Source organism: Carcharhinus amblyrhynchos, chromosome 22 (assembly GCF_965287045.1).
Source record: "Carcharhinus amblyrhynchos chromosome 22, sCarAmb.v2.hapA, whole genome shotgun sequence".
Classification (NCBI taxonomy): Eukaryota; Metazoa; Chordata; class Chondrichthyes; order Carcharhiniformes; family Carcharhinidae; genus Carcharhinus; species Carcharhinus amblyrhynchos.
In genome coordinates, this window is record NC_137345.1 from 28,766,936 (window position 1) to 28,786,362 (window position 19,427).

General features: G+C 41.2%; 1 protein-coding gene across 1 annotated transcript in view; it reads left to right on the forward strand.

The window, feature by feature from the left end:
- Positions 1–19,427, forward strand: part of LOC145357026 (metabotropic glutamate receptor 4-like) — a 1,215,873-nt gene that overhangs the window by 566,540 nt on the left and 629,906 nt on the right. The window contains exons 4-5 of the mRNA XM_080210073.1: positions 4,021–4,156; positions 6,320–6,474. Coding sequence (XP_080066199.1) covers positions 4,021–4,156; positions 6,320–6,474 — 291 coding nt within the window. The remainder of the gene's footprint in view (positions 1–4,020; positions 4,157–6,319; positions 6,475–19,427) is intronic.

Genomic DNA, 19,427 nt, shown 5'->3' on the forward strand with positions numbered 1-19,427 from the left:
ATGGGAGGTGTATCTCATTGTAACGTACAAGGTTCTGCGGGGGCTTGATCGGGCAGGCAACTCTTTCACCTGGTTGGGGAATCTAAAACATGGGGACACAGCTCAGGCTGAGGGGTCAGTCATTTGGAACTGAGAGGAGGAAATCTTCCTTCAACCTGAGAGTTATGAACCTTTGGAATTCTCTCAACCAGAAGACCATACATGCTCTATTGTTCAGTGTTTTGAAGGCTGAAATAGACTTTTGATCTCCCAGGGAATCAAGTGGTAAGAGGAGCCAGTGGGAAGACCAAATTGAGGCAAAAAGTCAGCCATGAACATACTGAGATCACAGAAGCCTTGAGAGTCATAAGTCTCTGTTCTGAAAGCAGAACTTTGGCTGATAAGTGTCAGGTTACCTTTGTGCCTGAGACATGGCACTGCTTAACCATCTTCCCTAGGCATTCAGCGGTGTCACAATTGTTGAGTGTTGTCCCATCATCAATATCTTGATTTGATTTGATCTATTATTGTCACTTATATTAAATTACAGTGAAAAGTATTGTTTCTTGTGCGCTATACAGACGAAGCATTTCATTCATAGGGAAGGAAAGGAGAGAATGCAGAATGCAGTGTTACAGCCATACCTCAGTGTAGAGAAAGATCAACTGATCAACTGAGAGTCACCATTGACCAGAACTTATACTGCGGAAGAACATCATTGTCTACCAATGAAAATGTTTTCCCAGAAAATTTGATATTCTTGATCAGTGAGGCATCCTGTTTGTTGTAATCTCAATCCCTGTGACTGATTACCCAAAGCAGCTTACACTTTAGTATCAACTGCTGCACATTATTCTGCTTGTCAATCAACAGTTACTGTCTTGGTTGGCCTATGGTTACGAATGCTTCGTACCCAGTAGAAAATAAAAAGACAGCACAGTGTTCATCACAATCCCTGATTTTTTTTATCACAGATTTTAAAAAATGCTCTATCTTGCAAAGAAAAAGGATTTAGCAGTGAAATTATGGTTAGATTACTGATGCATGTCAAGCATTGCAAATATACCCCATTCATTGGAAGTGTTACATATGTCAGCAACATTTAAAATGATATTTGAAATGTTAATATGTTTATGCCAAAGTACAAGTCTCACAAAGTTGTTATTCTACGGATTTTATTTAATCAAATCTGACAGCAGCACATCCTTTTCATAAATATATTCACTGAAGAATGATGTTACATCTCATGCAATATTTCTAAACTGGGGGTGGCACAGCGGTTAGCATTGCTACCTCACAGCATCAGGCACCTGAGTTCAATTCCAATCTCGGGTGATTGTCTGTTTGCAGTCTTCAAATTCTCCCATGTCAGTGTGGTTTTCCTCTGGGTGCTCCAGTTTCCCCCCATATTCCGAAGGTATGCGGGTTAGATTGATTGGCCGTGCTAAATTGCCCTTAGTGTTGGGGGATTAGCAGGGAAAATATGTGGGATTACAGGGATAGGGCCTGGGTGGAAGTACTGTTGGTGCAGGATCAATGGGCTGAATGGCCTCCTTCAGAATGTAGGGATTCTATGATTCTATATACTTCTGTAGTTCGAGCTATATGGTATTCTAAGAATCATGGAAAAAAAAAGAGGTTCAGTCTTCCAGACTAATCCTTGAGTTCAAAGCTTTGTTAAATATAATGGACGGGCCAAATTTTCCTTTTTCATGTATATGCAGAAATTATTCTGAAATTTATGATAATTTCTGTGCAATTCTTGCCAATGGGAAAGCATGTTGACCTTTCCTGCAAAGTTCATTAACCAAGGCAGAACGTGAAAACTGGCACAAAGCAAGCCCAAACTTCGCATCGCCAAAGAAGCCTCTAGTGTCTTCTGCTCCTCATCGCTGCTCCACATCGTAAAGGTCCGTTTGGATGGCTTAGACCTTCTGAACATGTGAGGAGAGAGGCTAAAAAATATGAAGTACACTGAAATGGTTGAGTGCCAACAACACTCAAGAAGTTTACCACCCAGGACAAAGCAGCTCGCTTGATTGGCGCCACATCCACAAACATCCACTCCCTCCACCACCGACGCTCAGTCGCAGCAGTGTGTACTATCTATAAGATGCAATGCAGCAATTCACCAAAGACCTTTAGACAGCACCTTCCAAACCTTTGACCACTTCCATCTAGAAGAACAAGGGCAGCAGATACATGGGAACACCACCACCACTTGCAAGTTTCCCTCCAAGGCATCACCATCCTGACTTGGAAATATATTGCCAGTACTTTGCAAGCTTTTGGTCAAAATCCTGGAATTCCCTCCCTAATGGCAGTGTGGGTTAACCCACAGCACATGAACTGCAGTGATTCAAGAAGGCAGCTCACTACCATCACCTCAAGGGCAACTAGGCATGGGAGATGAATGTTGGCCAGCCAGCGACGCCCATGTCCCACAAATGGAAAATAAGGCCTGGTCTCAGTTAGAAAGATTAAGGCAAAACATTGGGTGGAAATTTTTTTCTCAAACCCTGGATATCTCAATTTCTCTGCATATGAGGTGATTTTAGAACATTCTGTGCCCATATATTTGGGTGAAAATCAATGCTAATGGATTATTTGCATAAATACAGGATCATTGAAAGGACTAAAATAAAAACAGAAAGTGCTAGGAAAAAACCCAGGAGGTCTAGCAGTTTCTGTGGAGAGAGAAAAACAGAGTTCAGGAGCAGATTTTCCATGCCCTTTGCAACGTTGTTTGTGGCACAGGAGGTGGCCTACCGTTGGCAAGCAGCGAGATCTTCTGGTCCTGAAGATGTCAACAGGATTTCCCCTTCAATGAACCCATGCCACCTGGTTGGTTCACCATCAGCAGAACTGGAAGATCCCTCCAGTGAGAATGGCTGAAAAATTCCGGTCAACCTTTTAAGTTCAATATGATTCTTCTTCACAGTGGTTTCGAGAAAGCATCTTATTGGACTTGAAATGTTAGCTCTGCTTCTCTTTTTACAGGTGCTAGCTGACATGCAGATTCATTTTTCTTTTAGGTTTCCAGCGTCCTCCAGTATTTTGTTTTTATTACCTGGAATGAGCGAGTCCTTTAAATGAGGTGGAGCAATGTAAATGAGCAGCAGGGGATTTTGAGGACATTACTCAGAAACAATGTAAAAAATGATTGAGGACATTTGCAGCTTGCAACATTTTGGCCGAAAACTAGTGTAAATCTATTAGAGTGAATAGGATGGCGTGGTGGCATTAGGGACCCAGGTTCAATTCCGCACTGTCTGTGTGGAGTTTGCATGTTCTCCCCATGTCTGCGTGAGTTTCCTCCCAGTCAGAAAGACATACTGGTTGGGTGCATTGACCATGCGAAATTCTCCCTCAGTGTACCCAAACAGGCGTCCGGAGTGTGGCAATGAGGGGATTTTCACACTAACTTCACTGCAGTGTTAATGTAAGCCTACTTGAGACACTAATAAATGAACTTTAAACTTAATAATAAAATGCTACAAAAGATATCACAACTCTACTCTAAATCGGCAGTTATAAAGCTGTATGGAACATCTGAGGCAATGAACCAGTTTGGTGTGCAAAACGGAACTGAAGAATATTTTGTATCGGCACTAATTCTGATTGATCACTCTGTAAATAGAATGGTGTAGAAAGTCAAAGGGTGTCAAATACTTATCCATGTTAATTTGGACTTTCAAATCGTTAATTTCTTATGTAGTCTTCTGATTATTTCCCTGGCTCTCCTTTGCCCAGTAGAGGAATTTTGCACCGTAAAACGATCTTTTATTGATGGTAAAGTGTTTAATTGCTTTATGCTAATTGCAGTCCTTGGACCGTCTGTTGTTTGTATTTTCTGACACTATTGATTACTGAAGTAATTTTTACATTTGCTTAATTGATGAATCGAGTAATCAATGCAATTAATTAGGACATGTCCTACTTTTCAATTGGATGGGTATTAAGAGCTATGATTGCATCCTGCAATCAGCAACTCTCTCTCTACATGAGAGGTAGTTCATGCTTTGTACTTTCTCACTGCAGGTGGAGTCTGTGTGGCCCAGTCATTGAAGATTCCACGAGATCCCAAGAAGGCAGAATTTGACAAAATTATCAAGCGGTTACTGGAAACCCCCAATGCACGTGGAGTCATTCTATTTGCTAACGAAGATGATATTAGGTGAGTCTTGATACTTCATGTGAAAGAAGCAGTGGGTGTAGTGGTATTGTCGCTGGTCTTGTAATCCAGACACCCAGGGTAATGATCTGGGGACCCGGGTTCAAATCCCACCAAGGCAGATGATGAAATTTGAGTTCAATAAAAATCTAGAATTAAAAGTCCAATGACGACCATGAAGCTATTGCTGATTGTCATAAAGACCCATCAGGCTCACAAATGTCCTTTAGGGAAGGAAATCTGCTATCCTTATCCGGTGTGGCCTACATATGACTCTAGATCCACAGCAATGTGGTTGACTCTTAAATGCTGTCTGGGATGGACAATAAATACTAGCTCAGCCAGTGATGCCCATATTCCATGAATTAACAATAAAAAGTCATAAAGTTGTGTTCAATTGTTTAATTTGTAGATAATACCAAACTAAGACAGGTGAATCAGAGGAGGCAGTCCAAGAACAATGAGCTACATGCAGTATGATGGAACCATGGCAGAAGGCATTTGTTTGAGATAAAGGGAAAGCACTGGGCATGAGAAAACAGATATCAACACATTCCAATAGCAGAGAAAAAATTGAAAGGAATCTAGGAGACTTTCTAAAATACTGAGCTATATAGGTCGAAGAGTACCGGTAAAGAAAATCATGCTAAACAGTTTAGAAAACCTAGGCTGACTACACCTTTAGCACAGTGTGCAGTTTGCTAAAATCCAAGATCATTTCAAATCCTGTACGTGGATAAGGGACTCGATGGCCTAGTGGCATTATCACTAGACTATTAACCCAGAAACTCAGCTAACGTTCTGGAGACCTGGGTTCAAATCCCGCGTGGCAGATGGTGGAATTTGAATTCAATAAAAAATCTGGAATTAAGAATCGACTGATGACTATGAAACCATTGTCAGTTGTCGGAAAAACCTATCTGGTTCACTAATGTCCTTTAGGGAAGAAAATTTGCTGACCTTACCTGGTCTGACCTACAGCAATGTGTGGTTGACTCTCAGCTGCTCTCTGAAAAGGCCGAGCAAGCCACTCAGTTCAAAGGCAACTAGGGATGGGCAATAAATGGTGGCCAGCTAGTGATGCCTATGTCCCATGAATGAATAATTAAAAGCCAAGATTAATCTCCTAATGCTAGGTATGCTGAGGGTTAGGGAAAGACTGGAGAAGTTCAGACTTTCCATCCTTAAAAGGAACAGATCTCTTAAAGTTAACATAGAAAAGTTTTAAATGCAGATGACAACCTCAAATTAAACAATAATTTAATAGCCAACCAGGGGTGCAAATTTAACTGAGTGAAATTTAAATTTATCACTAATAAATTTTATGACACACAAAAGAGGGATGTAGAATGGACTTCTAGTATATTTCCTAATGAGATCTCTGGTGGGCTGCATGGGTTCCTCATCATTTTCTGATACAACAGCATGCAGTATACATTGCAAATGATGTAGAGATTGGACTGGGGTGGGCACAGTCAGAAGACTCATAAGACCAGGTTAAAGTCTATTAGGTTTATTTGGAATCACGAGTTTTGGAGCACTGCTCCTTCATTAGGTGAGTCATCTGATAAAGGAGCAGCACTCTAAAAGCTTGTGATTCCTAATAAACCTGTTGGACTTTAACCCGGTGTTGTGAGACTTCTTACGTTGCGAAGGAATTGACAAGTTCTGTATTGAAACAGCTTTCTAATTATATATATATATGGCTAATCCATCATGCTCATCTAAAACAATTATTGTGAATCAACTGATCCTCATTTTGTCACACCTACAACACATTACAAAATATGCCTCTAAAATCTAATTAACCATCCGGCCTTCCAAAAAAAAGAGGTAAATTGCTTTTTACTCTGCAGGCTGAAGGATGATATTAAGAAATAATGATATATGTCCTTTTAGTGATTTTTGAGGTTGCCAAGGTAAGAAATAGCACAGAGGTAATCATGTCAAAAATCTGAGTGTGCCAGTAATGTTGCTTTTTACCTAAGAGATCATTCATAACTAACTTGTCAAGTAATAAATTGTGGTTCTACAATAGATACAATGACCAAGTAAGTTTTCAGAGTGCAGTAATCAATTCTGCGCCATATCCCCAAGGCACGGTTTTTGCTCCCAGCAAATAAGTATCAAAGCCATTACTTTTGTGTTCTTTTTCTGCCTGTGTAGGCGGGTGCTGGAGGCAACGAAAAGGGCTAATCAGACCGGCCACTTCCTGTGGGTCGGTTCCGACAGTTGGGGTTCCAAAGTGGCACCAGTGTTGCAGCAGGAGGAAGTAGCTGTAGGAGCTGTCACTATCCTTCCCAGGAGGGTTTCAGTCCGAGGTGAGAGAACCGAATCTTGTGCTCCCGTCATTAAATTATTTCATCTCCTGGTCCTATCAATAGAGGTAACTGCAAATTAATATTGAACATATCGACTGACCTGGTCTTCTTTCAAATCTGCATGCCTTTTTCATTTGTCTCATCATAAAATCCCTACCATGCTAAAGCAGGCCATTCGGCCCATCAAGGCTGCACCAACAATAATCCCACTCAGGCGCCATCCCTATAACCCCACATATTTACTCTCCTAGTCACCCTGACACTAAGGGGAAATTTTGCATGTCCAATGAACTTTACCTGCACACCTTTAAAGTGTGGGAGGAAACTGAAGTGCCTGGACAAAACCCATGCAGACACGGGGAGATTGTGCAAACTCCACACAATCTTCTGCAGGCTTCAGCTTCATTTTACAATTTTAATTTAAGTTAATTTAGTTTAAACTTTGATTTAAGTTCTATGACCCGATTTTACTTTCAGTGGTCACTTCAATCCTTGAACAAACTAAGAAGAAAATCTAAATTTATTGAGTGGAACGGTGAAAGTTTAATATGTTTGTACACTGATCTACCTGGGAAATCACCATCTTTGATCCTTTATGATGCATTAGCTGGATTCCTGTTGGTGTGGATGAGGGCTCGCTCAACATCCCTAACCATGGGAAGGGACACAAGCAGACCAGGGTGGCCGCCCTTTTCAGTACAGTGGATCCTTGCTGGAAATACATGTGTGTGGTTAGAAAAGGACCAGCACTGGTGGTGAATTCCATCAGTAATAAGGAACTACTCCTTGGAAATGAGATACAAGGAGTTGGAAGAAAAAGAAAAATCACAAGTTTACATTTATATTTAATTGCTCTGATCCTTGAATTGTTCAAGACACTTTTGGTGAGGTCTTCTTCCAAGATTACAGTGCACAACTGTGATCTCAAATTCAAAAGGTTGAGGGCTAATATGGTAGATGTCTACAAAATATTTACAGGGAAGATCAAGATGGACAAGGGTAAACTGTTTCCACTAGCTGAAGATGCTAGAAACAGGGGCCATAACCTAAAAACTTAGGACCAAGCCATTCAGGAGAAATGTTAGAAAACACATCTACACACAGAGAGTGGTGGAGGTTTGGAACTCTCTTCCTCAAGCAATGGTGGATGCTGGGTGAAGTTTTTAAGATTTAAGTCTGTGATAGACAATTTTTTTATTGAGCAGGGGTATCAAGGGATATAGGCCTAGGGGAGGTACATGGAGTTGGGCCACTGATCAGCCATGATCTTATTGAATGGAGGAGGGGACTTGAGGGGCAGAATGGCCTACTCCTTCAGGAATTTCCTCCAGCCATGGAATAGTGATGAACTCTTCACTTAGTACCTCCTACTTGTGGCAGCTGGATATGAGAACTTGGTGGATAGAACTCAAATGAAGCTCCTCCAACCCTTGGCTACCCTCAGCAATTAAATATGTTTGAGTCATAAGAACATAAGAACATAAGAAATAGGAGCAGGATTAGGCCAACTAGCCCTTCGAGCCTGCCCCGCCATTCAATAAGATCGTGGCTGATCTGTCTTGGCTCAGTTCCACATTCCCGCCCTCTCCCCATAACCCTTAATCCCCTCTCTTATCAAAAACCCATCAACCCGCGTCTTAAAAATATTTAGCGAGGTAGCCTCCACCACTTCAATGGGCAGAGAATTCCAGAGATTCACCACCCTTTGAGTGAAGAAGTTCCTCCTCAACTCCGTTCTAAACCGCCCCCCCCTTTATCTTGAGGCTGTGCCCCCTAGTCCTACTATCCTTTCTGAGCGGGAAAAGTCTCTCCACCTCTATCCTATCCATCCCATTCATCATCTTATACGTCTCAATGAGATCTCCCCTCATTCTTCTAAACTCTAACGAGTACAAGCCTAATTTATTCAGCCTCTCCTCATAGCTCAACCCCCTCAACTCCAGCATCAGCCTAGTAAACCTCCTCTGCACTCCCTCCAAGGCCAAAATATCCTTGCGTAAGTACGGCGCCCAAAGTATTAAATCTTTATAATTGTATTGAAACAGGATTTCCTTGTTTCCTGGTGTGTAGTTGCAACAGCAGCTGCAGAGAAATGAAGTTGCGAATTTGCCATTAATGTGAAATACCTTCCCTGAGATCTACTCGTATTAAGTTTTCAATATAATATGGAATTATTTGCGTTATAGATTTCTTCAATTATGTACCAAAGGAATGTTCACTTTGAACTGGATTCTTAAGTGTGTAAATAACATTCAATTTGTTGCCAATTTAGTGTCATTTATAATTATTCATAGGGAAGCTTTAATTTGTGAGTCACTCCACAAATAATGACTGCCATTGCTAAAGTCCTCTCATTGTTAGAATGTGAGACCAACTACCACATAAAGTGAAAGAGCAAGTAGCAAAGGGACGTTTGAGGGGAAGTTAAAGAAGTATATGGGAGTAAAAGGAGTAGGATGTATGGATTGGGTGAGATGAGATAGTTGAAAAGTATTGTATATGCCCCAATGGATTAAGGGTGCATAAACAATCAACACTTGATGACTTGAATACTGGGAGGTCTACATTTAACATTGGAATATAGAAATTAGAAGCAAAAGCAGGCAAGTCAGCCCTTTGAGCTTGCTCTGCCATTCAAACAGCTCATGTCTGATCTCTCCCTGGTCTCAAATCCACCTCCTTCCTGGGTGAGTTGGTGGCACAGTGTTAAGCACAGCCGCCTCACAGCACCAGAGACCCAGATACGATTCCTGCTTTGGTCACTGTCTGTGTGAAGTCTACAAGTGCTCCCTGTGTCTGCTTGGATTTCCTCCAGGTGCTTCAGTTTCCGAAAGACATGCTGGTTAGGTGCATTGGCCTTATTAAATTCTCCCTCAGTCCACCCGAACACGTGCCAGAGTGTGGCGACTAGTGGATTTTCACAGTAACCTCACTGCAGTGTTAATGTAACCCTATTGTGAGTTTAATAGACTTTAAACCTGTTCCCCATATCCCTTTAACACATTTTCTTATCAAAAATATATCTATCTCCTTCTTGAAACTATTTAATGATTCAGACTCCACTGTGCTAGGGGACAGTGAGTTCCACAAATTCACTAGCCTCTGCGAGAAGTAGTTCTCTTCATCTCAGTTTTAAAACTACCACCTCTCATTCTGGACCTGTGACCTCTTGTTCTATATTGCCCCACAAGCGGAAACATTTGGTCTATGTTTATGTTATTAATCCCTTTTAGTATTTTATATACCTTGATCAGATCCCCTCTCATCCTTCTAAATTCCAGCGAACGTAAGCCCAAACTGTTTAATCTCTCATTTGATGAACCTCGTCTGAATTGCCTCCAGTGTCACCACATCCTTTCTCAAATAAGGAGACCAAAGTTGAACACAATATTCCAGATGTGTTCTCACCTACACCCAATACAATTGCAACAACACCTCTCTACTTTTATACTCTAGTCCTTTTACAATAAATACTAATGTTCCATTTGCCTTTTTTCATTACATGCTGTACATGCATTTATAGGAAGAAACCATACAATGCAGAAAGAGTCCATTTGGCCCATCGAATCTGCATTGACCACAATACCACCCAGGCCCTACCCACATGTCCCTACATATTTACCCACTAATCCCTCTAACCTTCACATCTCAGGGCACTAAGGGGCAATTTTAGCATGGCCAATCAACCTAACCCACATATCTTTGCACTGTTGGAGGAAACTGGAGCACCCAGAGGAAACCCTCGCAAACATGAAGCGAATGTGCAAACTCCATACAGACAGTGACCCAAACCGGGAATCAAACCCAAGTCCCTGGATCTGTGAAGCAGCAGTGCTAACTACTGTGCTACTGTGCTCCCCTCCTTCACAGTCACGTCTAAGGCTATCCATCAGGGTCCCACACTGGGAGGAGCTAATTGCCCAGGGCTCAGTCACCTGACCCACACTCTTAAAGGGGCAATAGGCAGTCCAAACTCCAACATACACGATACACATATATCACGGAAGGAGACTGACATGGATCATGAATAGAGCATAGATTTTTGGGGCTGAATGGCCTATTCTTGTGCTGTAAAATTCTGTGTCACTCTACTTAAATTGATTGGAGTCAATCACCCAATTTTAAACTTGCTGTGATCAAATGTGTACCCAGTTCAGCCTCAACTACTGACACTTGCATTCCCTTTTGTAAGATGATAGGGATGTGCAAATGTATAGTTGAGATTTCTATTTTCCAGCGTATGGCATTTGGAGAATGAATATTGGCAATATTGTTGAACAGCAGCAAGAGGGACTAGTTTGACCTTGACAGCATAAGCAAGTAACACCAACATGTAGAATTGAAATAAAAAGACTGCTGAAGATCTGGAGATTGATGCATAGCTCCTTGCATTAATTTATGAGGCACATAACAAAGGCTGATGCGAAACCTTTAGGAACAACCAGATGCTTGGTTCTTGCATCAGTACATTCCTCCGACTAATAATCAATGCAAAAACTTGGTGAATTTCCAGCCGGGCGTTTTGAAGAATGCTGCAAGATCGAAGTTAAGTGAGTCAGGCAAGATGAATTAGAGGACGCCCACTTTCAATTTTTCTACCCTAGCTCACTCTCGGGGCAGCACAGTAGTTAGCACTGCTGCCCCACAGCGCCAGGGATCTGGGTTTGATTCCCGACTTGTGTCACTATCTGTGTGGAGTTTGCACATTCTCCCAGTGTGTGCGTGGGTTTCCTCCAGGTGTTCTGGTTTTTTCTCGCAGTCTGAAAGATGTGCTGGTTAGGTGCATTGATGCCGAAGTGTGATGACTAGGGGAATTTCACAGTAACTTAATTGCAGTGCTAATGTAAGCCTACCTTGTGACTAATAAATAAATAAACTTTAAATAAACTCTAGTCACAGCATGTTGTCACGTAAACTCTGTTTGAAATAAGGCCAGTGTTCTAGAATATGTCCTCTATCAATTTCTTTAGACATTGCTGAAGAACCAATTACAGCACTCTGGGGCAAAAAAAAAAGCTCCCAATATCTCCCAGCTTTGTGCATTAACAGATGTTGCAAACACTTGCACAGGTACCTCCAGTCTTGGGTGTCTTTTTTTGTTCTGAGGAGGGAATCAGTGATCACTCTAGCCAGTATTCTCTCTGTTTAGTGATAGGATTGAGAGTTCTGTTGTTCAGGAGAAACTCTGGAGCAGAGAAAGATGATAGGATATATTTGCAGGGATTTAAAAAATATTGGATAGGTTAATTTGCCACAGATGTTCTCATAAATCTGGTCATTCTACTTCAATGATATTTATAAAGTTGTACAACAGAACAAAAGGAGGCCATCTGGCCCATTGGTTACAACATTGGCACTTTTGACAAGTGATTCAGTTAGTTCCACTATTCTACTCTTTCCTCATATTTTCTTCCTAAAAGATTTATCCAATCACTTTCAAATGCTACTTCTGAATCTATGTCCATCACCCTCTGCAGATTTGCATAGAAAAATTTCTTCCTCACATTCATTGCCTCTAATCCATACCCTCTTTTTAGCAACCCTGCAGCTAATAAGTGTTTATCTATATTTACTCTTTTTAACTTCTTAATGATTTTAAACACTGCCATCAAACCTCTTCTTAGTCTGCTATAAGGAAACTTCAGTTTATCTCCAGAACTGCGCTCCTTCAACCTTGGAACCATTTTAGTAAACCTCATCTATACCCTTTCCAAAGCCTTCACTTCCTTCCTAAAGTGTCCAACCCAGGATTGGACACATTTCAGCTAGAGCCAAACTTGTATTTTACATAGGCTGAGAATAACTTCTTAGTGTTTTTACTTCATAGTTCTATTTATAAAGCACAGGATCCTGTTATTAATTATTTTCTTAACCTATCCTGCAGCTTCAAAGATTTATGCGCAAACACCCCCAGATTGTTTTGTTTCTGCAGTTTAAAGTTTATTTATTAGTGTCACCTTAACATAGCAATTAAGTAACTGTGAAAATCCCCTAGTCACCACACTCTGGTGCCTGTTTGGGTACACTGAGGGGAAATTTAGCATGGCCAATGCACCTAATCAGCACATCCTTTTGAGAGTGGGAGGAAACTAGGGCACCCAAAGGAAACTCACGCAGACATGGAGAGAATGTGCAAACTCCACTGACAGTGACCAAAGCTGGGAATCAAAGCTAGGTCCCTGGTGCTGTAAGGCAGCAATGCTAACCACTGTGCTGCCCCGACTTAAAGTTGTACCATTCAGCTTGTTTTGTCTTTCCTCATTCTCCCTACCAAAATGTATCACCTTACACTTCTCTATGTTGAATTTCATCATCCATGTCTTGGTCCTTTTCACCAGTCTGTCCGTGTTCCCTTGAAGTCTGTTACTTTCTTCCTTGCTTTACTATAAGTGGCAACATCCTTCTGCCTATGTAGGATGATGGAATGTAACAAATCAAATCCCCTGTAGTTGGGGATAACTTCATATGGTGCACTTCCTCTGATGGCTGAAGGGACCAACTGTAGAAGGCAGGTTCTGCCACTAGAGGGCAACTTGAAGTGGTGATCAGGTGTCATTATGGGTAGCTGTTCTGGTTTTGCGTCCGTTGCCAAGCCACCGTAGACACTAACCTTTATGATGATGCACACTGACCAATAGGTGATAACACATTTCATCTGTCATCTGTGTCACCCGGGCAAGAGAATCGATGTTTGCTCGTTTGCTTCATGTTTGCTTGTGAGCAACCTTGAAGCAGAACATTTGGTGTCCAGTTAGTTATCTGTCTTCAGCTACCTTGCACTGTTTACTATGTGTCCAAGTTCCGTCATCTGCAAATTTTGGAATTATCGCTCCGTGCCAAAATGCAAGTCATTGGGTAGGATTTTCTGCCCCTCCTCCTTGCCAGCTTTGTGGTGGCAGAGGCAGCCCGCCATTAGCTGATGGCAGGATCTTCCAGTCCCACCGCTTTCAATGCAGTTTCATGCTGTTTGCATCCTCTGTTGCTGGAGAACCTGTGACTAGGGGGCAGGAGTGGAGGGACTGGTTGATCCTGCTGCAGGAAAGGGCTGGAAAATCTTGCCCACTAAATGTAACAAAAACAACAGTGATGCTGGTGTTACTGAACTTTGAGTGATGGTACTGTATAACCTTCCTCCAACCTGAAAAGCAATTCACCACAACTCTCAGTTTTCTATTCCCCAGCCTATTTTGTATCCATGCTGTTACTGCTCCTTTTATCCCACAGCCTTCAGTTTTGAGAACAAGTTGGCATTTGAATATTTATATGCATGACATCAGCTGCATTGCCCACATCCATTTTCTTCCTTGCTGCATCAAAAAATGCAATCAAGTTAGTCAAACATGACTCCCACATAACAAACATATACTGATTCTTCATTCTTTGTCCACAAGTTAAAGGTTAATGGATCAGTCAGGTCAGATGGCTAAATGGCTAGCAAGTGAATAACAACAATATTGTGGGTTTGTTTCCTATTCTTAGGATCTGTGTCCTAGCCCCACCAAGCAAACCACTCTAGGTGAAGCATCAGCAGATAATGAACCAAGACCTGTCTTTTGGATGGGGCACAGTGACACAGTGATTAGCACTGCTGCCTCACAGCGCTGAGGACCAAGGTTTAATTCCGCCCTTGGGTGATAGTGTGGAGTTTGCACATTCTCCTTGTGTCTGCATGGATTTCCTCCGCATCCTCTGTTTCTCTCCCACAGTCCAAAGATGTACAGGTTAGGTGGATTGGTCATGCTAAATTGCCTCTTCGTGCCCCAAAGTGTATAGGATAGGAGGATTAGCGGGATAAATATGTGGAGTTATGGAATAGGGTCTATGCAAGATGTTCTCATAGAATCATAGAACGCTACAGTGCAGAAAGAGGCCCTTTGGCCCATCAAGTCTGCATCGATCACAATCCCACCCAGGCCCTACCCCTATATCCCTACATATTTTACCCACTAACCCCTCTAACCTAAGCATCTTAGGACAGTAAGGGGCAATTTTTTTTAGCACGGCCAATCAACCTAACCCGCACATCTTTGGACTGTGGGAGGAACCCGGAGCACCTGGAGGAAACCCACGCAGACATGAGGAGAATGTGCAAACTCCACACAGACAGTGACCCGAGCTGGGAATTGAACCCAGGTCCCTGGAGCTGTGAAACAGCAGTGCTAACCACTGTGCTACCAAGCCATCCATGTTCTGTCAGAAAGTCGGTGCAGACTGGAAGAGCTGAATGGTCTCCTTCTGCTCAGTAAGATTCTATGATTCTACAAGAAGTTAAAGGTTGCAACCCAATGTGGTGCTCTTATATCTCTTTGAAACCTCTATTATTACTATTTTCTCTGAACTGATGAATCCTACTAAAGTTCTTTATATTGATGACCATTTATTTCACCAGAATTTCTGTTCCATCTCTATCTGATTTATTATTGTCCATTGATCTTGACTGCAAGGACTTGTAAGGACTGACCTCTTGTATACCAGGAATTCAAAGAGGGAACTTGGAAAATAGAGAAAATATATCTAATTATAAAAGAGTATTTTTTCTTAATATCACAAACTAAGACATAAGTACGACATATCCTTTACGGGTGATAGTTTGCCTAAAATTAAATAATTTCTGAACTAGACAGATTTATGTAGTGTGATGTTCTTCCATGTTTCTTTTCAAGAACGCAGAGCTCCAGCTGTGATAGATAATAGTGAGCTCTCACTGCTCAGGTTTGTTCAGAACACTTAGTTTAATGCAAAACAAAAACTCACAGTTAATTAACATTTTCACCCGCGTAGCTTTGTAATTACCCAAATTGAATTTCAAGTTTCCATCATTATTTGCCACCTTTTTTTTTCCCTCTAAACATCATGCATTTTCAGCAAGTGTAAGCAACAGACAGGACATTGTCAATCAAAAAAGTCAGAACAGTCTTTTAATAGGTCTTTGGAGACAAGTCTTTTCTACAGAATCACCTTTATTTACAATTCTAACACTAATACACAGAGGCAGCAGTCTAACTTTGGGAGTGACAAAGAAACTGACACACCCAGTTAAATACAAGAAAAAGACTCTCTGGCCCATCAATTGACTCCTTAATCGGGGAATTCATATTCCACTAGACCAACCTCAATGGCCTGTTTGAAGTCATTACAAATCTAAACCACTTAGAACTAAAATGACGAATCGAAACCAAGTGATGGCAGCTATCATGTGTTTGTGAGTTTATTTGAGGGGAGGTGATGGCCGAGTGGTATTATCGCTAGACTATTAATCCAGAAGCTCATCTAATGTTCCGGGGTTCAGCTAATGCCCCAGGTTCGAATCCCATCATGGCAGATAATAGAATTTGAATTCAATAAAAAAAAAATGGAAGTAGGAATCTTCTAGTGACCTTCAAACAACTGTTGATTGTCGGGAAAACCCTTTAATGTCCTTTGAGGAAGGAAATCAGCCATCCTTACCTGGTTTGGCCAGCACATGATTCCAGATCCACAGCAATGTGGTTGACTTGACTGCTCACTAAGGGCAAGAGGGATGGACAGTAAATACAGGCCAGCCAGCAACACCAATGTCCCATGAATAAATGAAAAAAAAAGTTAGATTTCTGGATGGTTAGATTTCAGTTTCAATCATATACATTTATTTGCTTGCTCTCAGGCACTAGGTTATATTAATAACTGTGTGTGGGATCATGCCCTCAAATATTCTTTCAAAAACTTGGATGCTTGAGAGATATCAGTGATATATCACTGACATGGAGTTTGTGTAATAAGTCCTGGGAGGCAGAAGTTCCTTCATCAAAGTCCCTTTATTCCCAAGTCTGACAGTAGCATATAGAGTATTTTTAGTTTTCAGTCTACACTAGGAGTGCCAGAGGAACTGACACTCCTGGTTAAGTACAAAGCAAGAGGCTCCCTGATTGGCCCATCAATTTGGCCCTTAATCAGTGAGTTCCTATTCTAACAGGCCCACCTCAATTGCCTGATTAAAGTCATTACAACCTGAAAATTCCTTTTAGTTCAGCACACCTTTGGAAGGGTATGCAAGCTGCACTTTTGATTTCAATCTTCCAAATTCACAGCAGTCTGTAATTCCACAGTTCCACATGGGTATTCATTAAATTAATGTTGATAGAATTTTCTGCTTGTAGTTTCTGACTGAATTCATAGAACAGATATGCAAACCAGGCCTGTGCTCCATTGATTTGTTTTCTGAACTAACAAATCAATGAAGTTCAGACTGAAACTAGATATGCCAGAGTTGTCTGAGGGGGATTGGGGAAAGAGAGAGGAAGGGGGAGGGAAATTCTATGGTTCAATCTCTGCAGTGAAACAAAAGCAAAATACTGCATGTAATGTTACAGGGTTGTGATGGGATGATGACAAAGACTACAATTTAAACAGTTTACTATAAGATCTTCAGCAGCTCTTACACACCAGGCCCCTAGCCATGCCGGTGAGAACTTTCCCACTATTTCCTCTTTGTCTCTGTTTCTTTACTTAGACAACCCTAACTATGAATCCACTCCAACTGTGAATAGTGAAATCATATGTTTTGGAATCATGAAAGGACCCTTAGTAATACAGAACTGGATGTGGTCAAATAAACTTTGATTAATAAAATTCTGATTGGTGTGCTCCATTGCCAGAATGTGTCATTCGCCCAGTTTGGGCATTCTGAGAGGGAATTGCAGTCGCACAGTACCTGATCTGCTGACAACTGCTCCAGCAGAGGTTTTGAGATCTGTTCTGGGCTGCTGAACACAGAACAAAACATTCTCAGCTCCAGAGAGGCCATTTCAATGGTCAAGAATAGTGACCTTTCTCTATAGTGCTTCCGCTCCTTTCTGAAGGCCTGAAGAATATCACGCCTACTCTCAGCTGATGAGAATTCCATTGAGATATTTAAAGGATAAGAAGACAGATCATCGTGGAGCAATCTGGAAATTCCTTAAGGTACACCTTTTGAACATGGAGTAGGAAGTAGATTAACAGAGGATATCCCCTAACTGGAAAATGGCTGCAGCTGAAATATGGCACAGAATCCTGTTAGAATTAATTCTGCCCCTTTTCTCACTACCTGATCCAAAGAATTGACAGGATTCCACTTGCACTCAAATCAGGCTTTTAAGTTATTTCAAACTTCTTCCTCTCAAATTATAATTTTTGACCATCAATCAGACTAGTAATTACTTCTGTATAGGGCGCATATTAAAACATATTTCAGTAATTTCTTGTTTGGCCTGGATAAATCTTGATTCAATGAGTGAATGGAAGCTTTTTGATCTGCTCATCATAAATATATTGTGCAGGATTCTCCAGCTGTGCACGCCCCAAGACCAGAAATTCTTGGACCTTTAAATAGTCTGCCAAACTTTTTGTCTCGCCTGTGATGATTTTTGCGGCAGATGAAACAAGAAAATTTCAGCCATTGTTTCTTGCTTCTTTGCTTAAGGATGATCATGGTCCACTCGAAAACTACGCCCAAATGTCATTCTCAATTGTCTAACCCAGTGGTTTGCAACTGGTGTGACGTTGCACCGTGAGAAGTGTGCCATGGCAGTGAAGCAGAATCCAAACCCCACTTGAGGAAATCAGTACTGGAGTCACTCTTATGCAGTAATTGTTTCGAGAATTTTGAGGAAATGACAAGTTAATTAAACATGTAAGTGAAGGAGCTGGGAGCGCGCATTGGCAGCATGGTGGCAAAGTGGTTAGCACTGCTGCCTCACAGCGCCAAGGGACCTACGTTTGATTTTGGACTCAGGTTACTGTCTGTGTTGAGTTTGCATGTTCTCCCCATGTCTGCATGGGTTTCCTCCAGGTATTCCGGTTTCATCCCACACTCCAAAGATGTGCAGGTTAGGTTGATTGGCCATGATAAATTGCCCATTAGTGCCAGAGGGACTGGCAGAATAAATATGTGGGGTTATGGGGATAGGACCAGGTGGGATTGTTCTCAGTGCAGGCTCGATGGGCCAAGTGGCCTCTTTCTGCACTGTAGGGATCCTATGATTCTATGTTTTCAATGAATTGGAAAACTTTCAAAGATCTATTTCTCTAATTGGCTTCCTTTCAAAATATTGTTGAATGTTACCTGAAATATTGCAAAATGCAAAATGTTTTGTATTTTATATGCAATGTAATCTGGTATAGTGACATTTCCCCATGATCATGCAAACAACTATACTGCATGTTTAACTTCTTCTCTTGGAAACACTAGAGGAATAATGAGATGAGATTTGTCCAGTAACAAAACTAGCAGGCATCCGGAGAAATTGATCTGATTTATTATTGTCACATGTATACAGTGAAAAGTTTTATTTCTTGTGTGCTATACAGAGAAAACATACCATACATAGAGAAGGAAAGGAGCGTGCAGAGTGTAGTATTACAGTCATAGCTGTGCAGAGAAAGATCAACTTAATGGAAGGTAGGTCCATTCAAAAGTCTGATAGCAGTAGGGAAGAAGCTGTTCTTGAGTCAGTGGTATGTGCTTCCTCAGTTGGCTATACATTGTTCCTCACACTATTCCTAACAAATGTGCATCACTAAGAAATAATTTTCAAATTATCCTTCAAGGTTTTGAGACACTCTTGCAGGTAACGTCAGTTCAGAATTTAACATTGCAAATCAGAATGTTGATGCAAGCCTTGGTATGCTGTTTTCTGACCTAGAGAGAATTTCACTCAAAGTACAAGTATATTCAAATGTCAGAAAAGTTAAAATGGGTAATAGGTAAACATAGTCTAAATTCCGCAATGGCATCTGAAGTAATGAGAATTTCAGACATTCAACTGGAAGCACCTTAGTTATCATACAAAATGAGTTCATCACAAAAAAAAGTTATCATGTTTTTATTTGCAAGAGAATAACAACACCCATGCCTATTGTATTCGCAGGCATGAGTGTTTGAGGTCAGCTAAGCTAATTTCCTACATGTAGACACACCCACATTAAGTCTAAAG